The sequence below is a fragment of the Geotrypetes seraphini genome, chromosome 1, assembly GCF_902459505.1.
Source record: "Geotrypetes seraphini chromosome 1, aGeoSer1.1, whole genome shotgun sequence".
NCBI classification, from domain to species: Eukaryota; Metazoa; Chordata; class Amphibia; order Gymnophiona; family Dermophiidae; genus Geotrypetes; species Geotrypetes seraphini.
In genome coordinates, this window is record NC_047084.1 from 344,072,023 (window position 1) to 344,096,892 (window position 24,870).

The window sequence follows — 24,870 nt, forward strand, 5'->3', positions numbered from 1 at the left end:
CCAACTTTAACAAAGGTACAGGGAAGGGGGGTGGGGATGGGGGGGGTCGGCCGGGGGGGTCGTGGGTCGGCTGGGGGGGCAGTCGTTGGGGGGGGGGGGGTTGCGTCGAGGGCAGGAGGGCCTGGGATCCCTCCTGCCTGTAATGTAGTGGGGGGTGGGGGTAGGGGGTCGCCGGGGCCAGGAGGGCTTGGGCTCCCTCCTGGCCCGATCGAATCGCGGGGGGGTGGTCGCTGGGGCCAGGAGGGCTTGGGCTCCCTCCTGGCCCAATCGAGTCGGGGGGTCGCCGGGGCCAGGAGAGCTTGGGTTCTCTCCTGGCCCACTCGAGTCGGGGGTCGCCGTGGGCCAGGAGAGCCTGGGCTCTCTCCTGGCCCGATCGAGTCGGGAGTGCCGCGGGGCAAGAGAGCTTGTCGGGGGGAGGGGGGTTGGCGGTTCGACATGGCAGGAGGGCTTGGGCACCCTCCTGCCTGGATCGTTGGGGGGGGGGGATTCTGTAACCGGTGTTGTTTTTGACAGACACCGGTTACAGAATCCAACTTTTAGGCGAAGGACTGGCTCCTCCTTCGCCTAAAAGCCTTTCTGTTGGACATTTGGGGCTTAGACGTTTTTTTGTTTCATTATGGCTAAAAAGTGTAGACGTCGTGTTGGTGTACTTTTAGACGTAGTGGTGATTGGGCGTTTAGGCAGAGGAAGGCCATAATCAAAACAAGGACTTTTGTTTTGGTTATGGACACTTTCCCTGCTTCTGCGTTGAACGTTTAAGGACTTAGGCTAAAAGGGGACTAGACGCTTTTTTTGATTATGCCCCTCTGTGCTTTTTGTGATATTGACATTTTAAAATCACCAGAAAGTTATACTACAGTACTCCATTATTGTAGAAAAGTGAATTTTAGTTGCCAGACAGACCATTTTTCCAACTTTTGCAGATCCTTATTGATGTTTTCCACTCCATCTGGGGTATCCACTCTGTCAGCAATCTTGGTATCATCTGCAAAAAGGCAAACCTTTCCTTCTATACCTTCAGCAATATTGCTCATAAAAAGAGGAGCACAATCAAATCATGCATCTATGTCCAATTTGGGCATACTGAGCTAGACGCTCACTTTCTAAAAATGTGTCTAGAATTTTTCCCCCCCCCCCAAAAATATTGTCTATCTGAACATCCAGGCTATTGTTCGTCCAGACCGCCAGAACGTCTATCTTTATACCACGTTTTCAACCAAAATTTTATCCAAGTCCCAAACACCCAGAACAAGACCATTTTGATGTGGGAGGGGCCAATCTCTTAATGGACTGGCCACTCAGACATGGCAACAGGGCAGTGGGACAACTTACAGGGCACTGCTGTGAACTTTACAAAAAGGATGCCACGTAAACATCTCACCAGAACTCCCTTATACGTTATTTTGAGCCCCCAAAAACCCACCCATCTACAACCCCAATAGCCCTTGTTGTTTCATGTGGCACCTATATGGTAATAGAATAGGGTTTTTGGTGGGCACACATGTTCCTCCATAAATGTAGTGGTTAGAGTGGTTTAGGGGACTGGGTCCTCCTCTCTATGGTTCTTTAGTTCACCCCCAGACTATTTAAGACAACTGTGTGCAGCTCTACTAGGCTTTCCTACTAGGCTTTCCTATACCAGGTGCTGATGTTCTGGATTCAGGTATGTACGTTTTTATTCTGATCTTTGGGGAGGGGGGAGGGGGTCAGTGAACACTGGGAGAGTGTGTGTGGGGGTCTTTACTTTGTCTCTGCAGTGATTATCTGTCACTTTGGATATCTTTTTGCCACTTATACCTGTTTTTACATTGTCTTACTCACAACGTTTAAATTTCATCCAGAACATCTAGTAAAACATTTGTCCTAGGTCGGCCCACTTCCTGCCCACACTACTCCTCCAGATACACCCCTTTCAGCTCTGGGCACACAGCAGCATTCAGAGGCATAAAAAGTCTGCCGACAACATCCAGAACGTCAGTTTGATTATTGGCGCTTGGACCACCTGTCTTTTAAGTTGTCCAAGTGCCGAGTTGGGCGGGTTTTTAGACATGTTTAAGTTTTATGAGCCCCGTATTTAACAGAATTGGCCCCAGCACTAATCTTTAAGGCACTCCACTACTCACCTTTCCTACCTCCAAGCAAATTCCATTAACCACCACCCTCTGACATCTGTCTGTCAACCAGTTTCTAATCCAGTTCAGCACTGAGCCCTAACTTTAGCCGGTCAAGTTTGTTTAAGAGCCTTCTATGAGAAACTGTATCAAAGGCTTTGCTGAAATCTAAGTAAATTATATCTAGAATATTTCCTTGATCTAATTCTCTGGTCACCCAGTCAAAGAATTCAATCAGATTCGTTTGGCACGATTTACCTTTAGAAAACTCAAAAAATAATGAAAAATAAATTGATGATCTCAGGTGTCACAAATTCATAATCACCATATATTTCTTACTAATAAATATCCATAAATATTTAAATATATGTGTGTGAAAACCTCAGACCCAACAACCAACCTCTAGTGATAAACACGGAGCCAGTTGTTAATGAGACCATCACAGCTTGTTCACTGCCTCATACCACCGCATAGTACAATAAATCTTATACTCTAAGGCAGGGGTGTCAAAGCCTCTCCTCGAGGGCTACAATCCAGTTGGGTTTTCAGGATTTCCCCAATGAATATGCATGAGATCTATTTGCATGCACTGCTTTCATTGTATGCTAATAGATCTCATGCATATTCATTGGGGAAATCCTGAAAACCCAACTGGATTGCGGCCCTCCAGGAGGGACTTTGACACCCCTGCTCTAAGGTGTCTGCCTGCTACTTATCTTTAGCGGTGGTGGAGCTGTGAATGCTCAACAGCTGCTCCAGTCTTGTGAAAATTAAACTTTAGTGAACGCTGTCTCTCATTTCCCTGCTCGAGTAAGCTTACAAACTAAACAATCAAGACAAACAGGATGCCAGTGTAGGGGTTACAGTTAGAGGGGATGGTTAAACTACTGGCTAGGGTGGTGGGCAGAGGGGAGTAAGGTTATGAGTTGAAGGGCTGTCTCAAAAAGGTGAGTTTTCAGCCTACTTCTGAACAAGGGAAGGTGGGTGTCCATATAAGCAATAGTGATCATCCCATGATACAATTTAATATGTGAGCTAAAGTGTAGTGCAGAAACAAAAAAAAGAAGTCTAGATATCAAATATTCTTACTTTAATAGAATATGGGACTACTTACAGAAGAAGCTGAAGGAATGGGTAGACAAAGGAAAAGTGGAAGGACAGTGGTCCAAATTGACAGCGGCTATTTATTTTTTAACTTTAAATATTTTTTTTATTGAATATAAAGCACACCAAAAATATCACACAAACAGCTATAATACACAGCCAATAGCAACAATACACTTCAAATAAGAACAATAAAAATACCACAATAAGGATACACAGATTTTATGCGGTACATCCATCAACAGCCAAGAACAAAGAACTAACTGGCACAGACCATACCCAATGAGAATTGTACCCCCCCCCCAAAAAAAAAAAAGACTTGTCCTCCAAACAAGTGTCTGAAAAAATGAAGGCAAAAGAGGCAGCATTCAAAAAACCTTTGTTGTCTGGATGCTTTATTTTTCCATCATGTTAGTTTCAGTTTCTTTTTTCTGCTTTCCTGTCATCTGTTAATTCTCCTTCAAGCGGCTGCTATCCTTTTCTTTTCTCTTCTCTACTCCCTCATTACACCTGCCTCTGACATATTGATCATTCCTTTTTAGTTCTTTTCTGCCTCTTCCTTACCTTCTCTTTTTCATTTTTTACCTACCTATCAAATTTCCATCTTCTCTCTCATTCCCCATCAGCCCTCCATTCCCTCATCTTCAATGTACCCCATTATCATATTAATACCTCTTTTATATCTATCCTCTCATCCGTTTCCTTGCCACCCTCTCCACCAGGGTTCTACCATTCTCAGCGTCTTCCTTCCTCCACCCTTATATAGCCCAACATCTGCTCCCTCTTCCTTCCTTCCCTCCCCACCTTCGTAGCCTGACATCTTCCTCTCGCCTCCATCCTGCACTCTGCCCCATGGTCCAGAGTTTCTCCCACTCTCTTCCCTCACTCCCATTGCCATGCATCTTTCCTTCACTCCATTTTGGTCCTGCATCCAACATCTCCCTCCTTCTCCCTCTCTACCTCCTGTGTGTGTCTCTCTCTCCTTCTCATCCACTCCAATGTCCAACACCTCTCTCCCCCCCTCCCTTGCATCCCTTCCCCCATGCAGCATTCTCTCCCTTCCTCTGTCATAGCTAACATTTCTGATTCTTTCCTACTGTCCACCATCTATCCCCCTGCCTTTTGCTCTGGGTCAAACCTCTCTATCCCCCTCCATGCACCAACTCTCCCTTTCTTCCCCCTCCATTATCATGTACAACATTCCACCCTCTCCCCTCACCATGCATGGCTCCCTCCTCTGCCCTTGTGCCAGCATCTTTCCTTCCTCTCACTCTCCCTTTTCCAATAACTTTCTTTTTTTCTTTTCACCCCTCTCCTTCCTGTGCTAGCAACTTTGCTTCCTCCCTTCCCATGTATTCTTCCTAGTAAGACTTGCTTCATTGGGTCATGTATCAGCACTGATTCTTACACGCTGCCTGCCGCTAACCCAGAAGCCTCCCCTCTGCTGTGGAAAGACTTCCAGATTAGCAGCAGATAGCGTGTGAGAATTGCTGCTAATACCATGACCCAATAACTAGTAGGTAGTAAGGAGGATGGGGTGGACTGCCCCGGGTGCTGTCTTGGGGGACGCTGGAACATTTCTGCCTCCCTGGTACCTCTTTAAATCTCTGCCAGTGCAAGCAACTTCTCCAGCCTGATGTTCATGCTAGCCTGGCTCCCCTCTGACGTCACTTCCTGGTTGCATGGCCAGGAAGCTATGTCAGAGAGAAAGCCAACGCTAGTGCCATTGGAAGCAGCAGCCCAGAGAAGCTGCTTGCACTGGCGAAGATTTAAAGAGGTATGATGAGGAGGGAGGGCGCAAGTGTGGCATGGGGGTGCAGAAAAGGGAGAGTGGAGAGGAGGGCGTGAGATAAACAAACAATCCTTATATATACAAAGATTGAAATGAAAATAAAACTTATAGGCACTTAGCATATCTAGTAGTTGGGAAGTAAGGCCAATGCCATGCAGATTTTTATGGTCTGTGTCCCGATTCAACAGCAATTCCAGTAGTTGGGAAATAAAGCCAGTGGTAGGCAGATTTCTTTGCAGTTAATTGTGGAAAACCAACAAGAGGAGATGGGCATTCCTAAGAGCTTACACATCAAAATATCAATAAACCAGTATTTAACAATCCTGTATAATAATTACACTTGGTATAAAACAATTTTTTTAAGTTTCCAGAGCATTTCTAAACATAATTTTGCATCATTCTGAGAGAAATAGGCAGCAAATTCCATAATGAAGGAGCCTGATAAAACATGGAAGATAACCTTTGTTTAAATAATTTTACATTCTTAATAGTGAAAAAGCAATGTTTAAATTGACTGCATAGTATATAAATATCTCTGCTTATAGAAAAATAAAAGACTATTATAAGATGGTGCAAACCATATAAAATTTTAGTACTTGTTATACAAAGTTTGAATTTTATATGTGCTTGAGCTGCCAACCAGTGTAACTAAGTGTAAAGAGGGTAAATTTTATCAAAATTTGAAACTGAATAAATCTGTCAAATGGGTGTATTCTGAATTCTATGAACCCTTTTCATAGAAGTCTTAGAAAAATCTAAATAATGCAATATTGCAGTAATCTATCTTTGAAAGTACTGGAAAACAGGATGTTCTAAAAGCTTTCTGATAATGCACAATTTCCTAAGTGTTAGATGAGAACTCTTTATGAGTCGGCTAATATGATCTACCATAGTTAATTATAATTAATTAATTATAATTATCAATCCACTGCCCAACACTCACGCTACATGTTCAAATTTGTAATTGATATAATTTATTAAAAATGTTGAGCCATTTGGAATCTTATCTAATTTAGAAAACCTAACAAGAATTTGATCTTATCTTTATTTAGTTTTAGACTACAGGAAAGAACCCATTCTTCAATTATGTCAGACACTGATATCTGATAAAAAAGCCCATATGGTGATTTGGTGTAAGATGGGCTGGGGTGGGCATCAATGGGAACTCCACTAATATAGAACCTGAGGATGTTATTGGCCAGACTTTACAGTAGATATCCTGCAAACAACGGGATGGTTGGATAGGCTGGAATGAGCTTGGATGGCAACTTCAGTGTTTGAAACCTAGGACAATACCAGTCTACGGCCCAGAAAAATCAGAGAAGAGAGAAGTTAATCTAATCATAAATTTTTTAATAGTTATAACTTATAGGCAGACTGAATGGACTGTTCAGGTCTTTATCTGCCGTCATTTACTGTTACCATTTTCATTTGGTACGGTAGGTAATATGGTGATATCATCAACATAAACATAACAATGTGCATTCATCTTTTGAAGTTCAGTTCCTAAAGAGCACATAACATGATAAAAAGTGTAGACGATAAAGGAGAGCTCTGCAGTACATCACAACTGGGGTTCTAAGAGTCTGAAAATTGTCCCTTCAACCTTACTCTATAAAATTGTTGGGACAAAAACCTTTTAAACCATTTCAACATGTTTTCCGCAAATCCTACATTAAGAAAGATTAGGTTCTTACCTCGATTATCTTCTTTCTTGTAGATGTGTCTATTGGCCCGAACACTAGGGTCTTGTATCTGAACTAGCAAGTTGATTGCAGAAAACTGTCAAATCATGTTTTCAACTCCAGGTTTGTTGTGGGGCGGGGGAGTTTATGCCAGCGATCGGGAGGGAGCAATGGTGGGGGGCTGTTGGACCCACAATAGGGAGGAAGGGGAGTTGTTGGACTCACGAGAGGGAGGGCTGCTGCTGGACCCACAATCGTAAGAGGGGGTTGCTGGATGCACAATCACGAGGAGGGCTGCTGACCGGGAGGAGTGGGAAGGGAGGCAACGCGAGGCAGATACTTTACTGTGGGGACAAGGCCATTCACCACTCATGGGGCGGCAACCAGTCTTTTTTTATCCCTTTCCTACATGTTACCCTTGGTTATCCGTGGATAATAGTCATTGTGTCATTCTCTACTCTGGATCAGCCAGTGGGCAGGAGATTCTGCCTCTAAAGTTACACTGAACAGGCTTCCCTTTCAAGGGCAGATGATATTTATTTTTTTGGTGTTGTACTATATGGAAGATATGGCTTCTTGGGATTTTGGTTTAATTTATTTTTGGTCAGTTATTATTTGGCATTTGTGTTCTGTGTGTGTGACTCAGGTATTCTGTTAGGATGAATTTTCTATGTACCATTCAGTTTTTCTGACAGTGGAGGGGATATTGTAAGGAGAGATGGGTATTGTTGATACTTTTTCTGTATTTGTGATTTATAAAATGACAGTTGTACAGCATATTGTTCCTTTTTATACGTTAATAAAATGATTTCAATATAAAATAGCTATTCAAGACTTGTGTGGATAGAATCAGACAAAATCCGCGGGGATGCGGGCCATAGTCCACTTGGACAGGATGGGGACAATTCTTTTCCCTGTGTTATTCTCTAATATGCAAGTCCTGGGGTCGATGGTGGCAACCATAGAAGTGGTTCCTTGGGCCAGAGCACAAATAATAATAATAATTTTATTCTTATATACCACCAAAGCCATGGAAGTTTGAGGCGGTTTACAGCAAGAAGCGCTGGACAATCAGCAAAGAGGTTACAATCAAAGTCAACAATACAATCTTACATAATGAAAGAATTGGAAAACTATATAGTTCTTAGGGTTACTGGTTGAATAAGCAGAGCAGTATAGAATCTTAGTTTACAAATCGATTGAACAAACTCATTTTTAACAGTTTTCTAAAATTGAAGTAGGATGAGGAGAACGTTACCAAGCCAAGATTCTCTCCTTTCTCGCTGGTCCCCTCAGATGGCCTCACTACAACAGCTGCTTGTCTGGCTACCTGCAGCAAAGAGCAGCCTGTGGTGGTGGCTACAGACAGCTGCCCTTTCCAGGGGTATGCCTCTTCATCTCTTCTGGGCAATACTAACAACCACTACCAGCCGTTGGGGGGGAGGAGGTGGTCATTGCAATGGACACCCAGTCCAGGGACATTGGACTCTAGCTCAGAAGTCCATAAATCGCCTGGAACTCAGAGCCATTCATCTATCGCTTCTGGCACTGGAGAAGTTTCTGGAAGGCAAGGCAGTTAAGAGTCTTCTCAGACAATGCAGCAGCAGTAGCATATGTCAATAGGCAAGAAGGCACCAGAAGCACCCCATTGTCTTCTGGTGGGCAGAAGCTCACTTGCAGGCTCTCTCAGCCGCATGTGTAGCAGAAGTGGAATTTGTGCAGGCCGGCTTTCTCAGTCGACAGGTTCTCAACCTGGGAGAAATATGGTCTCCACAGGCATTCAATGCCATAGTGTGGCAGTGGGGGCCTTCACACAACTGGATCTGATGGCCTCAGTGGTTAATGCTTGGGTGCCTCACATTTACAGCCACAGATACGAGCTCAGAAGCAAAGGATTGGACATGTTTGTCCAACTATGAATTGGGAATGATCTCTCGTGCGTGTTTTTCCTGTGGCCCATGCTCTATCGAGTTATTCACAGAATTGTGATCCATCCAAGATTGGTAGTCCTAGTGATGCCTGATTGGCCTCACAGAATTTGGTATGCTATCCTTGTCCATCTCCAGTGGACCAAAGGCCTCAGACTGCTGGTCCAAATGGATCGTCTTCCTTGAGATTCCAGAACGTTTTGGGCTTAGAACATGACTCGAATGGGCGGCCCTGACAAGCAAGGGTTATTGAGATGTGGTCATCGCCATGTTGCACATAGCTAAGAAGCCATCCATGGTGGCAGCCTATGCTAAGGTCTGGAAGTCCTTTCAGTGCTGGTGTATGGTGAAGGATGTATAGCCCTTGCGGGTTATGATCTCAGTAGTCCTGGTCCTTTTGTAGGTTCTCCAACAGTGTAGATAGCAGACCTTTCCTGTTGTCAAGCTCGAGGAACAGGCTTCTTACATTACATTACATTACTGGCTTATATTCCGCCTGTACCTTTCAGTTCTAAGCGGATTACATCAGAACGATAACTGGACATTTCCAGGAAGAGAAATACAAATTACAATTAAGGCGTAAGGTCTAAAGCAATTTTGATGAGTGGGTTCTAAGAGGGGGAGAGAGGGGGAAAGGAAGGGATTAGGACATTTGGGTGAATTTCTTGAATAGTAGGGTCTTGATTTCTTTGCGGAAAGCCTTGAGGTCAGTTGATGCTGTCAGTAGGTTGGTGATGGAGGGGTCCAATTTAGCTGCATGTGTTGCAAGTAAGTTGTCATACATCTTTTTGCGTTTAGTTCCTTTAAAAGGGGGGAAGGAGAAAGGGGATTGGGTTCTCCTCTGTCTGGTTGAGAGGTTCCTGTTTAGACGGTTGTTTAGGTGGGTGGGTGCCGTTCCGTTTAAGGTTTTGAATAACATACAGTATAGTTTGAATTGGATGCGGGCTTGTATTGGAAGCCAGTGTGAGTCTAGGAAGGCGTTGGTGATGTGGTCAAATTTTCTAAGGGAATAGATCATTCTGAGGGCAGTGTTCTGCACAGTCTGTAGTTGTTTTATTAGGTAGGTAGGTAGGACAAGAAAGGTAGAGGATATTGCAGTAATCCAATAGACTTAGGACTAGGTATTGAACTATGAGTCTGAATTGTTCTTTTTCAAAGAATTTTCTGATTTTGCGAAGGTTGCGCATGGTGAAGAAAGCTTTTTGTGTGATTTTGTTGATTTGCACCTGAAGAGTGCAATCTCTGTCTACTGTTACTCCAAGGAGTTTGAGAGTGGGTTGTAGGGGATATTTGGTGGTTTTTATTTCTAGCTCTGTTATAGAAGGGGTTTTGTCCTTTTCAAGCAGTAGATATTTAGTTTTATCTGGGTTGAGCTTCAGTTTATGTTCTGTCATCCATTTTTCCACTGCTTCTAGAGTTTTTTCCAGGATGCCTGATTTGGTGGGGTTTTGTGTGTCAAAGGGGAGGAGTATGGTGATATCGTCTGCATAGCTGAATGAAGTTACTTTGAGTTTGTCTAACAGGGTACCGAGGGAGGAAATGTAAAGATTGAAGAGCATGGGTGACAGTGGGGAACCTTGGGGTACTCCAAAGGGGTTGGTCCAAGGCTCCGATATAAGATCGTTTGTTTTTACTCTGTATGTTCTTGTTTTAAGGAATCCTTGAAACCAGTTGTATACTTCGCCTGAGATCCCTATTGTTTCTAATATCTGAAGAAGTATGGTGTGGTCGACCAGGTCGAATGCGGCAGAGAGGTCGAGTTAAATTATCAGCATCCTTTTTCCTTTGCTAAGGTGCTGTCTGGCTATATCTAGAAGGGAAGCTAGCAGTGTCTCGGTGCTGTGGTTAGATCAGAACCCCAATTGAGTTGGGTGGAGTAGGTTGTGGTCTTCAAGGTAGTTGGTGAGGTATTTGGCAACCAGACCTTCTATTAGTTTAACATATAATGGAATTGAGGCGATGGGTCTGTAGTTGGAGGGGGTGTCTATTGGTCCTTTGGGATCTTTCAGTATTGGGGTGATTATGATTTCCCCTAGGTCTTGTGGGAATTGGCCTTCCGTGAGAGTTGTTTGGATCCATTGCAAGAGGCAAGCTCTAAATTTGGGGGATGCGTTTGTCAGTAGATATGACAGGCAGTTGTTCAGGTCGCATGACGCTCGACTGTATTTTCTGTAGAGTCGGTTCATGTCCAGCCATTGCACCTTTGTAAAGTTGGACAAGTGCCTGTCAGCTGCAGTGGCTTCATCTGTTGTAGGGTTTATTATGATCTCGTCTAGGAGGGACGGTGAGTTGTTGAAGGAGGCTCTAATATTGGCGATCTTATTCTTGAAATAGTCCGCTAGTTGGGTGGCCGTTGGAGGGTGGATTCCTTGAGTGGTTAGGAATGGTTGAGTGTCGGTGAGGTTCTTCACAAGTTGGAAGAGTTTCTTTGTGTCTAAGGATTCTGTGCCTATTAGTTTGGAGTAATAAGCTCTTCGTTTTTCCTTAAGTTTGATCTTGTATTGTTTTATTAGGTTTCTCCAAGCTACTTTGGTTGGTTCTTGGTTCTTTTTTTGCCATGCTCTTTCGAGTTGTCTGCAGTGTCTCTTTAGTTGAAGAAGTTCTGTGTCGAACCATTTGTCTGAAGATCTGCAGAGTTTGTGTTTTGTCTTTTCTGGGGCTAGACCATTCAGGGTTGTTTCGCTCAGAGAGCGCCACTGGTGAATGAATACATCGTGGTCTATGGAGACGATTGATGGGTCTACTGTGGTCCAGAATGTAGAAGGGTCGATTTTTGGTCGGGTTTTGAAGGAGGTTTTGTGGGTTTCGTGCTTGTTTGTGCTTTGAGTCCAGTTGATGTTGAAGGTGAATTTGAAGTGGTCAGACCAGAGGGAAGGATGCCAGGCCCCATTGGAGATATGAATGTTCGGTGCGTGGGGGTGTTGTGACATGTAGGCTGCAATATCAAGTTGGTGGCCTTTTTCATGTGTGGGTTGAGGATGTAGAATTTGGTAAGAGAGTGCGTTGAGGTATGAAATTATGCCAGAAGCTTGTTTGGAGGAGGTGTCTTCTAGGTGGAGATTTATATCTCCGAGGAGCAGGTTGTGTGTTGAGGTTAATGAGTTCCGGAAGATGAAATCTTCAAGATCGTGTTTTGTGGTGTTCCATTTTCCTGGAGCTATGTAGCAGAGGATGCAGGTAAGGGTGTCTTTGAGTGAGTTACTTCTTGTCGCCTGGGTTATTAAAAGGGCTCTGCAGTTGCGCCCTCCGGTGCACTCCCCTCCCTCTTGTCTCCCAGGTCCATCGGCACCACGCCCCCCTCCCGATTAACAGGCTCTCACTGGCTTGTGGATTCCCAGGCCTGACTTGGCACAGCCTGAAGTTGTGTTTGACTCCGGTAAAGAAAGTATAAAAGAAAAAAAAAACAGGCGCTTTTTCAAACCCTCCCCGTAACACTAGCCTGTATTAGTAGCTGCACCGCTCTCTCCTTCCGTAGCTTTAGCGAATCAATTCCCTTCTGAAGCCTCAGAGCCTCTGCTAGGCCTTCCCGCCTCTGATGATGCAACTTCCTTCTTCCTCGGAGGCGGGACGGCCTAGCAGAGGCTCTGAGGCTGCAGAAGCGAATTGACATGCTAAAGCTACGGAAGGAGAGCGGTGCAGCTGCTAATACAGGCTAGTGTTACGGGGAGAGTTTGAAAAAGCGCCTGTTTTTCTTCTTTTGTACTTTCTTTACCGGAGTCAAACACAACTTCAGGCTGTGCCGAGTCAGACCGGGGAATCCACAAGCCGGTGAGAGGGTTTAAAAAAAAATGTTTTGAGTGGCAGGATTCGTGAGCACGATCACAGCCGGGCACGGGGAGGTTGGGCCCCGAATCGGAGAGGCCGATTTTTTTTAAAAATACACATCGATTCGAATCGATTCACCCAAAGTGAATCGGTGAATCGATTTGAATCGGAAATCGGGCAGCACTAGAAGAGATCCTGCTCAAATTAGAGAATGACATGGGGACAAAATTTTCCCCATCCCCACGGGGATTCATTTTCCTGTCCTGTCACCGCGAGTTCTTTTCCTGTCCCTACCCCATTCCTGAAAGCTCCATCCTCCTCTGCACAAGCCTCAAACACTTTAATACCGTAAGTGTTTGAGGCTTGTGTGGTTAAGGCAAAGTTTACAGGACAGGGACAGGGACAGTGACTAAACTCACAGGAATGGAACGGGGAAATTGAGTTCTTACGGGAATGGAGACAAATTTGTCCCCATGTCATTCTCTATCTCAAATGAACTGAGCAGCAATGGATCAAAATTAGAGCATGTGGTAGCAGATGAATCTCCTCTTCCCCCGTCTGGGGTTGTGCAAGGAGTCTCAGGCCCCTTGATATTCGCGGTCCGGCTCTGCTCCTATCCCCTGCGAATACCGAGGGAGAAGTGTACACTCCATGAAAGAACAAGCAGAATGAAAACAAATATGAGAAAGCTGCAAAATCTGTTGCTGGAGGTCAAGATGACTATCAGTGAGGTTCAAAAAGGTTTTGATAAAATTCCTGGAGGCAAAACCATAAGAGATTATAAGCTGGGCAAACTAACAAAAGTAAACACTTATCCCTTAAATTTACTTTATAAGATCTATTGGCTCCGTACTGGCCATTATCAGAAACAGACTGCTAGGCTCTATGATAATAATAATAACTTTATTTTTCTATACCGCCATAGTCAAGCGACTTCTAGGCAGTTCACATTGAAAGAAGGCTGGACAGTCAGCGAATAACAAGAAGCCTAAAATAGAAAAGATACATATTAATTGGGGTCCATGGGTAAAGAATACATGAAAACTGGAGCTTCCTGAGAGATTGAAATAGTGAGAGAGGGTGGTCTGTTTTAGTCAATAAATTTGTCAAATAGGGCGGTTTTAATAGATTTTCGGAATGCATTGTAAGTCAGTTTGGGTTCATTTATGCAGTTTCTCAGCCAGACTTGCTGTCTATTTGCTTGGAACATGAATGTTCTATCCAGGAAGGATTTGTATCTGCAGCCTGTGATCTTTGGGTATGCAAAGATATTTTTGATTCTGGTCGTTCGTATGGGCCTTATAATGGGCCCTTATTATGGGCCTTAGATTAACTCAGTATGACTTATAGTATGCTATTATGTACAACTGCTGCAGCCCTTAACAAGTGTCACAGTATTTCCTATTACACTATTTATGCCCATGCACAAACCAACCGAAAATCAATGATGCTGATAAACAAGCCACACCAAGAGATTCCTAATATCTTGGTGAGGAGTGGTCTACTAGTAGAGCCACTTCCTCAGCACCCCTAGGTTGTGGGATTGGTCCCAGCACTGCTCCTTGTGATCCTGGGCAAGTCACTTAATCCTCCACTACCCCGGGTACAAAAAAAGTATCTGTACATATGTAAATCGCTTTGAATGTGTAACCATAAAAAAGGCAGTATACAAGTCCCAACCCATTTCCCTTGTCTGAAAACCAGCATCACATCCAGACGCAAGATTGTAAAACACAAAACCTCATATGTTTTAAAAAAACTAAGTGTTTCCTGTCATAAAAGCCATGATATTCTGAGACCTTTACCTGATAATATGGTGCAACAGGAACTTGTGGCATCTGAATTTGGCCAACAGTAGTAGGTCCAGGTCTTCCTCTGTTTTCTGCTGCTGGTACTGCCACTGCTGCGTGTCCCAATACTTGCTCTCCTTGTGCTTTGTACAGTCTGTCACACAACTGCATGATATTTGGCTACAAAAAGTACATAGATAAAAGTAACAAAACAAAGTTTGTACTTAGTTTAATGCCAGAGAAAACTATTTCTTGTTTATTTATAGTTCTACGTACTCCACCTTGAACCTAATTTAGGCCATTTATTAAGCAGCGTTAGCAAGTGCCGCAAGGCAACCACACCAAAGCCCACAGGGATTTAAAGGGCTTTGGTGCAGTTACCATGATGGCCCACGCTAATTGTTTTAGTAAAAGGGGGCTTATAAATCCTATAAAAAAAACTGAACATCAACCAGGGAGTAATGACAAATGCTCCTCTAAAAAGGATGTAACATAAGAGAATACTACTCACCTTGAGGACCTAAAGGTTTAATTGATTTGGCATGTATATTTTGTTTTCACAAAGAAACTTCTTGTTCAAAGCAAATTATAGTCATATTTTCAAATAGCAAACCTACCCTCAATAAAAGCATACATATAGCCCAAAAAATTCAAAGTCAATAAAAAAGTTCTAATGGTGCTGGTGCTGCTTGATAACAGTGATCATAGCATGATCAGATCCGCTACAATCCCTGGAATAAGTTCACACAGGAAATCCAATACAACAGCATTTAACTTTAAAAAAACAAAAAATCAGACTATGATAACATGAGGAGAATGGTAAAAAAGAAACTTATAGAAGCAGCTACAAAGATCAAAAATTTATAACAGGCATGGATGTTATTCAAAAATACCATCCTGGAAGCTCAGAATAGATATATTCCATGTATTAAAAATGGGGAAGGAAGACCAAATGGCAGCCTGCATGGTTAACGAGTGAGTGAAGGAAGCTATTAGAGCTAAGAGAATCCTTCAGAAAATGGAAGAAGGATCCGACTAAAAATACAGTGGTACCTCGGTTTACGAATGTACCGGATTGCGAGTGTCTTGCAAGACGAGCAAAACATTTGCAAAATCGGCGAGTGCCCCCCCCCCCCGCGAACCGGCACCCTCCCCCCCCGCGATCCGGCACCTCCCCCGCCACCATCAGGCACCCCCCCTGACGCCATCAGGCACCCCCCCACCACGACCTGAGGTCCCCCCAACCCACCCGAACCCTCTTCTTACTTTGCTGTAGCCTCCGCAGCGGCACCGGCACGAACATGCTCCTGGAACGGATTATGCTCGTAATCCAAGGTACCACTGTAATTGTAAAAAGCACAAGGCATGGCACGTCAAATGCAGGGGAGTAGCTGTCAAAACTTACTGGGAAGCATTCAAAAGATTCAGGCAGCTGATGCCACAGTGATAAATGCTGTAATATCTGGACTCATTAAAGCAAAGTGCCTAATAAGAATTTCTAAAGTTATCATCTTCAGTTGATCATGGAATACACTGCTCATATTTAAACAAGAAAGAAATGTTTGCCCACTGGCCATGAGACACAAATAGCAAGAACATACAAATAAGAGCATTTCTAGCTCACCTGAGCGCTGTTGGTTGGCAGGAAAGCCAATGCAGCAGCTAGGCTGCCCTGTGCTGCCAGCAGATTGGCATACTGACTCATCTTCTCTGCTAGAAGAGCACCCACATTTGTCTCTGCGGCCTGTGTGAGCTGAACAGCCTTGCGCAGGATGACCACCTTCTCAATTAGGTCCTATAAAGACAACCAAGAAAAGAAAGAAATTAGTAGGACCAAGACACTTCAACTTCCCAAGCATCGGAGCTCACAAATTCTCACAACAATGTAAAAAGAGAAAGGGAAAGTGATTGTGACTTGTATACCGCCATTTTGTAGTTATACAACCACATTCAAAGCAGTTTTACATACAGGTAGAAACATAGAAACATAGAAAAAGCGGCAGAAAAGGGCTATTGCCCACCAAGTCTGCCCATTCCAAGTATCCCCCCCCCTGAGTTTACTCCCTTAAAGATCCCACGTGAGTATCCCATTTTTTCTTAAAATCTGTTACGCTACTGGCCTTTATCACCTGGGGTGGGAGTCTGTTCCAATGGTCCACCACTCTCTCGGTGAAGAAGTACTTCCTGGGATCGCCCTGAAACTTCCCTCCCCTGATTTTCAGCGGATGCCCTCTGGTGGTTGAGTGTCCCATGAGCCAGAAGATATCATCTTCTGACTCGATGCGTCCCGTGATGTACTTATACGTTTCAATCATATCTCCCCGTTCTCTTCTTTCCTCAAGTGAGTACAGCCGCAACTTCTTTAGTCTTTCTTCATACGTGAGATCCTTGAGCCCCATGACCATCCTGGTGGCCGTTCGCTGAACCGACTCGATCCTCAGCACATCCTTTCGGTAGTGTGGGCTCCAAAACTGCACACAGTACTCTAAATGAGGCCTCACCATGGCTCTGTACAACGGCATCATAACCTCAGGTCTCCTGCTGACGAAACCTCTACGGATACACCCCATCATTTGTCTTGCCCTGGAGGAAGCCTTCTCCACTTGATTGGCAACCTTCATATCCTCGCTAATGATCACTCCTAGATCGCGTTCCGCCGTAGTTCTAACCAAGGTCTCACCATTTAGTACATAAGTTCTACGGGGGTTTCTCCTGCCCAAGTGCATTATCTTGCATTTTTTAGCATTGAAGGTATTTCAAGCTTTTTCTCCCATCTGTCCTGGTGGGCTCACAATCTATCTAATGTACCTGGGGCAGTGGAGGATTAAGTTACTTACCCAGGATCACAAAGAGCAGCACAGGGTTTGAACCCACATCCTCAGGGTGCTGAGGCTGTAGCTCTAACCACTGCGTCACACTCTCCTTCACAAAACAGCATGTAGAGATCACTGTACAGTAGAGATCTGCACGGGGACGGGGATCGCAGGAATCCCACGGGGATCCCCCTAGGTTGATGGGACTCCCATGGGGACCTCTCCCAGGCCCACGGGATTCCCACGGGGACCCCTCCAAGGCTAACGGGACTCCCATGGGGATGGACCCACAGTTCCTATCCCGAGGCCTACCTAATTTCTGGTCCGAGTCCAGGGCCGAGCTGAGCTCCTGACGAATCAGCAGCAAGTCTGTCACATAGGCAGTGATCTCAGCACATAGGCACACAAATTCTGTGTGCCTACGTGCTGAGCTCCATGCCTACGTGACAGAGACTGTTGCTGATTCATGGGGAGGTTGTCACGTGCAGGCTAGAACGGGCGGACAGTCATCCTCCACCCCCCCTCCTCCACGCTTAACTCCCTCCTCAGTATCCGGGCGTGCATGCAGCTATTGTAGGAGACGGCGAAGGGGAGAATGCCCCAGAAAAATTTGCTAAGATCAAGAATCCTTTTGTTTTTGTTAAAAAAAAGAAAAGAAAATCACATGCTCTTTTCCTGTACGCAAACTGAAATGCAACGAGGAGGAAGGGCCAAGGCTATGAAGACTCAGGGCTGTTGACTTTAGGAGGAGTGGTGGGGATGAATGTAGGGAAGGATTTTTGTTTCCTGCTGGAACTCTTGGAGGGAGGTTGCTGTAGGCGGAGCGTCTCACCTCTGCTGCCCGCCTCATCTTCCAGCCTGCAATGACGTCTCCTCCCAGCTCCTTTCTGGGGTGATTTTTTTTTCCTGTTTTGTAAACCAGATCCTCATCAGCTGAGTATTTCTATTTTATATTTACATTAGAGGCTCTGGTAGAAATCCGTTTACAAAGTATGTATTCTTCCCAATTAATATTTCCAAATTAATAGAGTGTCTTTGCTTATTTGTAAATGGGTCTCTACCAGAGCCTTTAATTCAGTAGCATAATTAAATGAAATAACTGTTTCTGAAGTTTATAGGGACGGGCGGGGACGGAGAGGATTCCTTGTGGGGATGGGCAGGGATGGAGGGATTCCTCGCAGGGACGGGTGGGGACAGAGGGATTCCTCACGGGGACGGGTGGGATTTTGGCGGGGAAGGGTGGGATTTCTGTCCCTACGCAACTCTCTACTTTACAGTAGGCCCCTCAAATTATTCTATGATGCACATCCAAAGTATGAAGTACAATATAAATATGAACATTTGAAAAAATATAATAGCGTGACTGATGGGCTTAACAGACCTGCTGGTTTTGGACAAGAGTGTGGAATGCTGATACCTTGAACTGCAAGGGATAGAGATAAATGTTGTAGCTTAAGGCTTTTGTGCATATTTTATGCTAGCACTCATCCGATCGCAGTTCTAACACACTAGCGAGAAGTGATGTTATAGTCACTCCCGAGTACCTCTGTTAGGCCCCCTCCAGCTTAAGAAAGTAAGTTTGGAATGTAGTGTTTAGTTAGCTCTGAGGAAGTTTTTTTAAATATAAAAACTTATTTAAAAATTATAAAATGATTTATTACTAAATTAAAAATTATAAAATTAATTGATTATGAAATTATAAAATTGATAGGGAGTTATAAAATTAACAAAGAAACATAGGGAGGAGGAAGTTTTTGAGCCAATGAGGTAGCCTGCTTGAAAGCTAATGAGCAGCGGCAGGCTGGGAGTCTGAGGCTCTTTCCTCCTTTCCTTATGGTATTCTTTGAGCTGAATATATTATGATAGTATAAAATTATATTGAAATTTAATTCCTTTTAATTAGGGAACAAGTGAGTATATCCCCTAAGTGTTTGAAGTATTAAATTTAAAGTTAGGCAGCTCCAGTGTAGAAGAGCTGACCAGGTCAGTGCCCTGGAACAGGCAGGCGATGACTATCTCTGGAACAGCTAGTATGAGACAGGGAAAGTTTTGCAGGAAAGCTTGCACTCTTGTATAGAGCCTTTAAATCCTAGCAGGAGATTTTCACCTGAAATGCTTGCTGTTCCTTTAAGAAAGGAGCAGGGAAATCTGACCTCTGGCAGAGGCAAGCAGTTTGCTAGAGAACTGATTCACCTCCCTCCAGCCAGGGAGAGGAGTCATGGTTTTGAGCTCCCTAAATGGAAGCCTGGTGAGAGTCAGAGGAGGTGCCCAGCCAGAGAGTGAGAGGCTAGAAGACTGGGAGATGCAGGAAGTTGATTCTGCCCCAGTCCTCGAACAGCTGAGTAACACGGAAGCTCTGGATTTGCAAGTAGCAGGGAAAGAGCCAGTACCTAGTGTGGAACTGATGGAAATCAACTGCTGTAAAAGTGAGTGTGCTGAGTTGTGCTATTAACTATCTGAGGAGGACATTACTTTGAACTGTGTTTTTGTTTTTGAATATTTTTGCCTGGAAAAAAGTGGCTTGTTTTGGCAAGAGCAAACCTGCTTATGAAATGTAACATTTATGAGTTATTGGGGGGTTTTTCCCTGTTAAAACTAGCTCAGAGAAAGTGTTTTTCTTTCTAATTTTGTTTTGCTGAGGTTTTGGCATTGAGGTACGTTTAAACAGAGGCAGCTAATTAGCAGCAGTGCAGTGCAGCAGCTGTGCCTAGAAGCCTTTCTGAATGCTGGAACAGCTTGTGCCTCAGAACTGTTCTTTGTATGACTACAAGTTGCTGGACTGTAAGATTGAGAAGCTGATGTTTGTACCTTTTGCTTCATTTATAATCAGAGAGAGTTATTTAAGAACTCTTTGGGCAAAGATCTGCCTGAATGCAAAGAACCTGCTCAGCCTGTATAAAGGGACAAAATACCTTGCTAAAATTAAGCATTGTCATTAGCTACTTTAAGGTATTTATGATCGCGGTCAGCAGGGATCAGTTGGGAGGGAAGGATGGAGGGTCTCTCTGAGTTGTTTAATTTTGGTTATGTTCTTATACCTACTGTCTGCTTAGAAAAGCGACAGGAAGAAGTAGGGTACCGGGAATGAGCCCGATATAAAAATGTCTAGTCTCTGTGATCCTGCAAAAGTCAATGCAGGGCTCGGTGTTTTTTCCTGTTCCCTGGAGACTGCTGCTGTGTTGAATGAAAGAGAAAAACTGTGAGGCCGAACCCTGACCCACAGGAGTCCTCTCATTCTGTAATTAGTTCTATTGCTGTGACATTGGAGTGGACCACAAGGCTGAGACTTGGCCCATGGAAGCCTAACCTGTCGGTTCATAGTCAAAAGCGCGCATCGACAAAGGCGCGCCGAGACAACTGAGCGCAAGACAGAAGCCCACGCCGAAGAAAAACAGTGTTTTAAGGGGCTCCGATGGGGTGTGTTGGTGGGGAACCCCCCACTTTACTGAATACAGATCGCGCCGGTATTGTGGGGGGTTTGGGGGGTTGTAACCCCCCTCATTATACTGGAAACTTAACTTTTTCCCTGTTTTATAGGGAAAAAGTGAAGTTTTCAGTATAATGTGGGGGGTTACAACCCCCCAAACCCCCCAGAACGCCGGCGTGATCTGTATTCAGTAAAGTGGGGGGTTCCCCACCAACACCCCCCATCAGAGCCCCTTAAAACACTGTTTTTCTTCGACGTGGGCTTCCGCCTTGCCTTTGTCGGCGCGCGCTTTTGACCTGTCACCGGCCGAGACAGGACCCTAGGGGAGGGAGCAATAATTCACTTCCTCCAGCAGGACGAGACAGGACTTTGGGAGGAGGGAATAATTTGAGTAGAAAAAAAATTCACTCACTGCTTTGATTCCCATTGCTATAATGATGGTTGCCGTCTTTGCAGGGGTTTTTTTTTTCCTTCCATCGATGTCAGGGATTATCTGCTTCCTTCCCCCTAGCAGTGCTGAAACAGGCCACAGAGACGCCAGGTTAGCATTGGCGGGAAGAACACCTGAGAGAAAAATTGCCTGCGTGTACAGCAGAGTCTTGTTGGGTGAAGCCAAGAAGAGGACTTTGAGGCCAAGATTGAGTCCCAGGGAGCCTTCACTGATACTTCCAAACTAACAGTAGCTGCTGCAGACTCTGAACTCTGTGTGAAGATTGCTGTGGTGAAGATGTACTGCATTGTTCCAATGTCAGGAGCTTCTTTTTGTGGCTTGCTGAGTCTGCCGACTATTTTTTTTTCCATGAAAACAACTTTGGCAGCAAAACGTTTCCCTCCCCTTGCGGTACCAAGTCAGGGCGCTGGGGGGAGGGAGCAAGTGGCACCAAGGGCAGGTTCACTGTTGTGTGCTGGCTAGAGCTGCATTTTTCCGTTTGTTATTGTCTACTGATACTGCCGCTTCTTTTTTTTTTTTTCAGATGGCATCGGCAACTGTTGGCTTCCCTCCTCTTGCGATACCGAGACAGGGCCCTGGGTAGAGAGAGCGTTCATCAAAGTGTGCGGCTTCGATGCCTTCCTCAAAATTCTGGTGTAAAGTTCTTTTACTTATAGCCTGCAGAGAGATGGCATTGGCAGCTGTCAGCTTCCCTCCCCTTGAAGTACTGAAACAGGGCCTTGGGAGGAGGGAACAAGTGGTGCAGAACGCAGCTTAATGAATGTCTTCGATGGTGCAGCCTGAAGTGCCCCTACGTGGGAACCGCTGTCCATTGCGGCTTTCCTGTCAGCCGCTGAAAAACGCCGTCCTGGTCCTAGCGCCTTCCTATAAGAAACAGACGCTTCGGAGTATAAAGTATTCATCCACGTTTAATGCTACAGGTATTTTTATTTTATTTTGTTATTTTTTTGTGAAGTCCTCTCTGTTCTTGTGGACTGATGCTACTATCCGTTTTTTTGAAGAAATGTTATTTTATTTATTTATTTATTTTATCAATATAATTACAAGCATCCACTTGTGCTAGAAATACAGAGAATAAAGAATTAACAAAAAGCAGAAATCTTCAATCAAAGTATAATATATATAATCTCTTCCTCAGACCACAATAAAGCTGGGGCGGAACACAGAAGATAAGGAGATCAATTAAAGTTATATACAGTATTTACATTAAGGCATATGCTTAACGGGTTATAACAACATCTGCAATTTAATTTAATTATCCCTGCTTTTAATGGAGCAGTTTCTTAGTATCTACAAAAGCTTTAAGCTGGTCGGGGCAAAAAAGGTATATTTAATCCCAGTATATTTTACAACATTTACATGGGTAATTAGCAAAAAAGAAGCCCCCAATGCCTTGACTCCTGTCTCATATTTAAGAATAATTTCCTTCATTCTTGGGTAGATTTGGTCACATCTGGATAGACCCAAATTCTTTGTCCAAGGAACAAAGCTTGAGAGAAAAGAAAAAACATACGCATCACAGAATTTAGGTCTTGTTCAAAAACAAACAAGACAAGAAGGGTAGGGCGAGATTGAATTTCTAAAGATTTTTCCAATGAATCAGATAGGTTAGTAATATCAATAGGTTGCAATTTCTCAGCTTCAGGTTGATTATCCAATTTCTTTTTTTCAGGAAGATAGTAGATACGAATAATGGGCGGTATTGTTTCAAGAGGAAATGTTAGTACTTCATACAGGTATTTTTTAAACATGTCGCCCGGTGTTACTCCTGTAGCCTTAGGAAAATTTAACAGTCTAAGATTTAACCTTCTGTTAAAATTTTCAATTTGTTCAATTCTTCTATGAATAAAAAGTTTGTCTTTCACCCAAGTTCCCAGTCAAATTTTGATATCTCTTTGCCCATCTGATCAAGCCTATTTGTTGTATCATTTCTTATGGATTCCACGGATTTAGTTAGATCATCTATTTTACTCACAACCATTAAGAATTCCAAAGTCAATTGCGTTACTACAGTTTCTAGCCTTTGTAGAACACTCCAAACACCATCCAAGGTAACCACCGCGGGAGAGCTTGATTCTGTCACTCCCTAGTTGATTCTAGCATCGGTGTCAGTCTGCAGGTCAGCTTCCTCTTTGCGCGTCTGCTCCAACCCACCCTGGGTTGGAGACGCAACAGCATCGCTGTATTCTGACGTCGGCCGCGGTGGAGGCAGGGTAAACGGAGGAGAGAGAGATGTTTACAACCCCAAAACTCCGAAGGCTCCTTCCCCCAAAGAAAAAGCAGGTAACTCAACTCCTGGAACAGATGGTGAGCTTGCCATGAAGCGGTCCATCTTTGGCTGTCCCGGCAGTGAAGGATTCAGCCGAACAGAGCCCTTCCTTTTAGTATGTGGCATTGTAGAATTTGTAGGTATAAAATGCCAAAGAATTCCAGGAGTTCTTTAAGGGGAAATAGGCTGGGACGGAATGCTAACATTGGCTGCTAGCCTGCCGCCATCTTGGTTCCTCAGTTTTTGAAGAAATTTGAGTAGTCTCTGTAAAGCAGTGGTCTCAAACTCAAACCCTTTGCAGGGCCACATTTTGGATTTGTAGGTACTTGGAGGGCGCAGAAAAAAAATAGTTAATGTTTTATTAAAGAAATGACAACTTTGCATGAGGTAAAACTCTTTATAAATGTTTCCTATAACATCTTTCCTTTTCCTTAATAAAAGATTATAACAGTTGGAATCTTTGGTTAATTCAAAAATTACAAATGTGGTAGGTAAAGTATTGGTATTTTAAATACTGAGTGCAGTACACAACATGTTACCTTTTCTGACTAGAAGCTTGGGCATGCTTCTCTGACACCAAGTTATCAATATTAGGATCAATATTCTTGGAACATGTAACTTTCAAAACTGAAAACAAATGGGCGTCACTTGTTCCTTTGAAGAGATTTCACTTGGTTCATTTTTGAAACTAATTGTTCGCATGAATATATGCATCTGAACATAGACAGAACTCGTGCAGCTAAGCTAAGAATGGTTTTATATTTGTCCTATGAAACAAACTGATAGAATTCTGTAAGACTGCAACTGTTGAAGTTTTCTTTTAGCAGAACATCACACTGAAAATCTATTAATTCCAGTTGAAGTTCTTTAGGTACAAGAAAATGGTGACATGATGTTTTCCATATTCCTGAAGCATTCAAATCGTCTGTCGAAGTCTTCCTTTAACACACTAATTTTTGTAGAAAACTCAGCAAAATTAATCTCCTCTTCTGCCGTAACTGCAGACTTCAAAGTTGGGAAGTGAGCAAGATTTCCCACTTTAAGCTGAACTTCCCAAAGCTGTAGTTTGCGCACAAATGCATTAATATTGCCAATCATATCAGTGACCAACTTATTTTGACCTTGCAGTTTGACATTCAAATCATTCAAGTAGCCAGTTATGTCTGTGCTGAATGCCAGATCAGCTAACAATTTTGTATCATCAAAAAGTAAGACATCTTGATTTTTACTTTCAAGGAACATCTTTATTTCATCTCTCAAATCCCAAAATTGTTTGAATACTCTTCCACAGCTAAGCCAGCTTATTTGAGAGTGGTACACAATTTCACTATGCTCACAGCCAATTTCTTGTAGAAAAGTGTTGAACTGTCTGTGGTGCAAACTTTTTGAGCAAATATAGTTAATAATTTTTAATTCAGGCTTCAAAATGTTGCCAACTTTTAAAATACGGCCACAAAGTGCACCTTGATGTATGCTGCAGTGGAAATGTACAAATAGAATAACTGACCCTTTATCAATAATTTTTTCTTTTATCTTTCCTACAACACCGTTTTTAGTACTTGCCATAGCAGGTGCACTATCAGTAACCAATGATGTTAGCTTCAACCAAAAAAACACCACTACAGGAGAAATCATAAGGGGGGGGGTCCCAAAAAATTTTGGTGTGACACACAATTGTAATAACCAAAGTCTATGTGAAAAAACACCACATTTTTTACGTACTTGACAAAGGCCT

The 24,870-nt window shown here is 43.6% G+C and overlaps 1 protein-coding gene across 8 annotated transcripts in view; it reads right to left on the reverse strand.

Moving 5' to 3' along the window:
• Window positions 1–24,870, reverse strand: part of SEC31A (SEC31 homolog A, COPII coat complex component) — a 240,037-nt gene that overhangs the window by 85,543 nt on the left and 129,624 nt on the right. For all 8 annotated transcript variants that reach the window (XR_004541033.1, XR_004541032.1, XM_033962592.1 and 5 more), the window contains exons 19-20: window positions 15,800–15,970; window positions 14,191–14,355 (exon numbers count right to left, since the gene is read on the reverse strand). Coding sequence is in view for 6 of the 8 variants with exons in the window: in XM_033962592.1 (XP_033818483.1) it covers window positions 14,191–14,355; window positions 15,800–15,970 (336 nt within the window). In the remaining 2 variants the exon portion in view is untranslated. The remainder of the gene's footprint in view (window positions 1–14,190; window positions 14,356–15,799; window positions 15,971–24,870) is intronic.